We start from the raw sequence: 2,318 nt of genomic DNA, 5'->3' as shown, positions 1-2,318 counted from the left end.
TTTTTTTTTTTTCTTTATTTTTCTTATTTTGTTTCATTGTCATTTTTATTATTATTTTAGTTTTTAGTTTATTTATTTTATTTTTAATTTTTTATTTATTTTTTATTTTAAATATTAAATTATATTTTGTTTTATTTTATATTTTTATTATATTAGTTTAGTTTATTTATTTTATTTTTATTTTTGTTTATTTTATTTTTGTTTTGTTTATTCTCTTTTATTTTATTTTATTGTCATTCTATTTCTTTGTTAGTTTAATATTTGTATCGTTATTTATTTAGTTTTGTTATTTTATTTTGTTTACTAGTTTAATTTGTTTACTTTAAATTTTAAATTTTAAATTTTCTGTTAGTTAGTGGTTTTCGTTAGTTGGTCCCACTGAGCCTTAGTTTTCTAGTTTATGCATCTGCGAGGCACTGTTAATCCCAGTGGCCTACAATACGAACCAGAGTTAGAGCGTCTAGAAAGAACCAATAGGAAACATTTGAGCGCGTAGAAGACACAAGACGTATTGAGCTCCAATTCTGCGGAAGGACCAGCCATGGCCGAGGATAACCAAAATTCACCCGAAGAACTGATGAGCCACTTCCTAAACCCTAATTTCTCGCATCCGACTACGAGTATTAGAAGGCCTCAAATCCCAGCGAACAACTTCGAAATAAAATCCTCCTTCCTAAATTTAATTCAAAGTAATCTATTTGAAGGAGACCCGATCGAAGACCCAAACGGTCATATTTCTAAATTCTTACAGTTGTGTAACCTCATTAAAGCTAATGGGGTACCTGCTGAATCAATCCGACAGATGTTTTTTCCTTTCTCCTTAAAAGTAAGAGAACTTAATTGGTTGGAATTGCAACATGCTGATAGCATCTCCACGTGGGAAGAATTAGTTGAAAAATTTCAAAAGAAGTTTTTCCCACTATCCCAATTCTTCGAGCTGAAAGAACAGATTAACAATTTCAAGCAGCTCGAAGGCGAATCCCTGTGCGTGGGATGGGGAAGATTTAAAGAACTAATCATGAGATGTTCGCAATACATTTTATCGAATGGCGAGAAGGTCCGAATCTTTTACAAAGGAGTTACGTCAACATATAAATTACTCCTTAATGCCGCAGCTGGAGGTAGTATTGGAGAAATTACTCCAACTAAAGCTATTGAGTTAATTAAAAAGATGGCATCTGAAGATAATGAGGTCACACCAATGCAACCTAAGAAAGGAGTTATGCAGTTAGAAGGGTACGACGCTTTGTTAGCCAAACAAGACAAGATGGATCAAAGGCTGGATTCACTTGTTAAACTCTTTACCCAAAATCAAATCTCTGCGGTTAACTCTCAATTCCATGTGGTATGCGACACTTGTGGCGGACCTTATAATGCCGATAAATGTGAGGCTATGGTTACTATAAACCCAGCTCAGGTGAATTCTCTTTGGTACGACCAACGTAGGGAGAACAATCCTTACAGAAACACTTATAATCTTGGCTGGAGAAACCATTCTGAACTTTCATATAATCAAGGAGGACCACAACAAGCTAATCTGGGAATTCAACCAGAGCAATCTAGTCAAAAGGCAGCTTGGGAAATTGCATTCGAAAAGATGTCTCAAGCTCAAACAAGTTTTGTGGAAGAAACCCGAGTATCTCTCAAAAATCAAGAATCATATATTAAAAATCTGGAAATTCAGATTGGTCAGCTTGCCAAACAGATGGCTGAGAGGCCTCCAGGAACCTTTCCTAGTAATACAATTACTAATCCCAAGCAACAATGCAATGCCATCACTACAAGGAGTGGAATAGTAATTCAACCTGTGGAGAAACCAATAGCTACACCAAGTAATGAAAAAGATGCAGAGAAGGAAAATCCTGCTAAAGAGAAAGCTGACGATCCTGTCGATAGAGATGTCACAATTTTTGGAGGACCATTAAATGATACCCCATGTAAGAAAGTAATAAAGAAGCTTTCTTTAGAGGAAATGACGAAATCACTTGGAGACAATCCTTATGTTAAGGCTCTTTATCCTCAGAGATTATAGCAGCACGAGCAGAAGAAAAATTTCTCTAAATTCTGAGAGATTTTTAAGAAGCTGCACATCAATATCCCCTTTGCGGAAGCTTTAGAGCAAATGCCATCATATGCAAAGTTTCTAAAAGAGATCCTAACCAAGAAGCGAAAGCTCACAGTAGAAGGATCCACTATCTTGAAAAAGGAGTGTAGTGCAATCACGCAGAAGAATTTACCTCCGAAATTAAAGTATCTGGGGAGTTTTAGTATCCCTTGCACGATTGGCTCGTTGACAATAGAGAGAGTTTTATGTGATC

At 35.4% G+C, this 2,318-nt stretch overlaps 1 protein-coding gene across 1 annotated transcript; it reads left to right on the top strand.

Moving 5' to 3' along the window:
• The first annotated feature begins 541 nt into the window (after positions 1–541).
• LOC133316983 (uncharacterized) lies at positions 542–2,032 on the top strand. Its single transcript, XM_061518776.1, has one exon. The coding sequence runs from the start codon at positions 542–544 to the stop codon at positions 2,030–2,032; it is 1,491 nt and encodes a 496-aa protein (XP_061374760.1).
• The last annotated feature ends 286 nt before the right edge of the window (positions 2,033–2,318 follow it).

The sequence above is a fragment of the Gastrolobium bilobum genome, unplaced genomic scaffold, assembly GCF_033153095.1.
Source record: "Gastrolobium bilobum isolate Gb01-03AN ecotype WA unplaced genomic scaffold, APGP_CSIRO_Gbil_v1 utg4232, whole genome shotgun sequence".
NCBI lineage: Eukaryota > Viridiplantae > Streptophyta > Magnoliopsida > Fabales > Fabaceae > Gastrolobium > Gastrolobium bilobum.
This window is presented reverse-complemented; position numbering and strand designations above follow the sequence as displayed.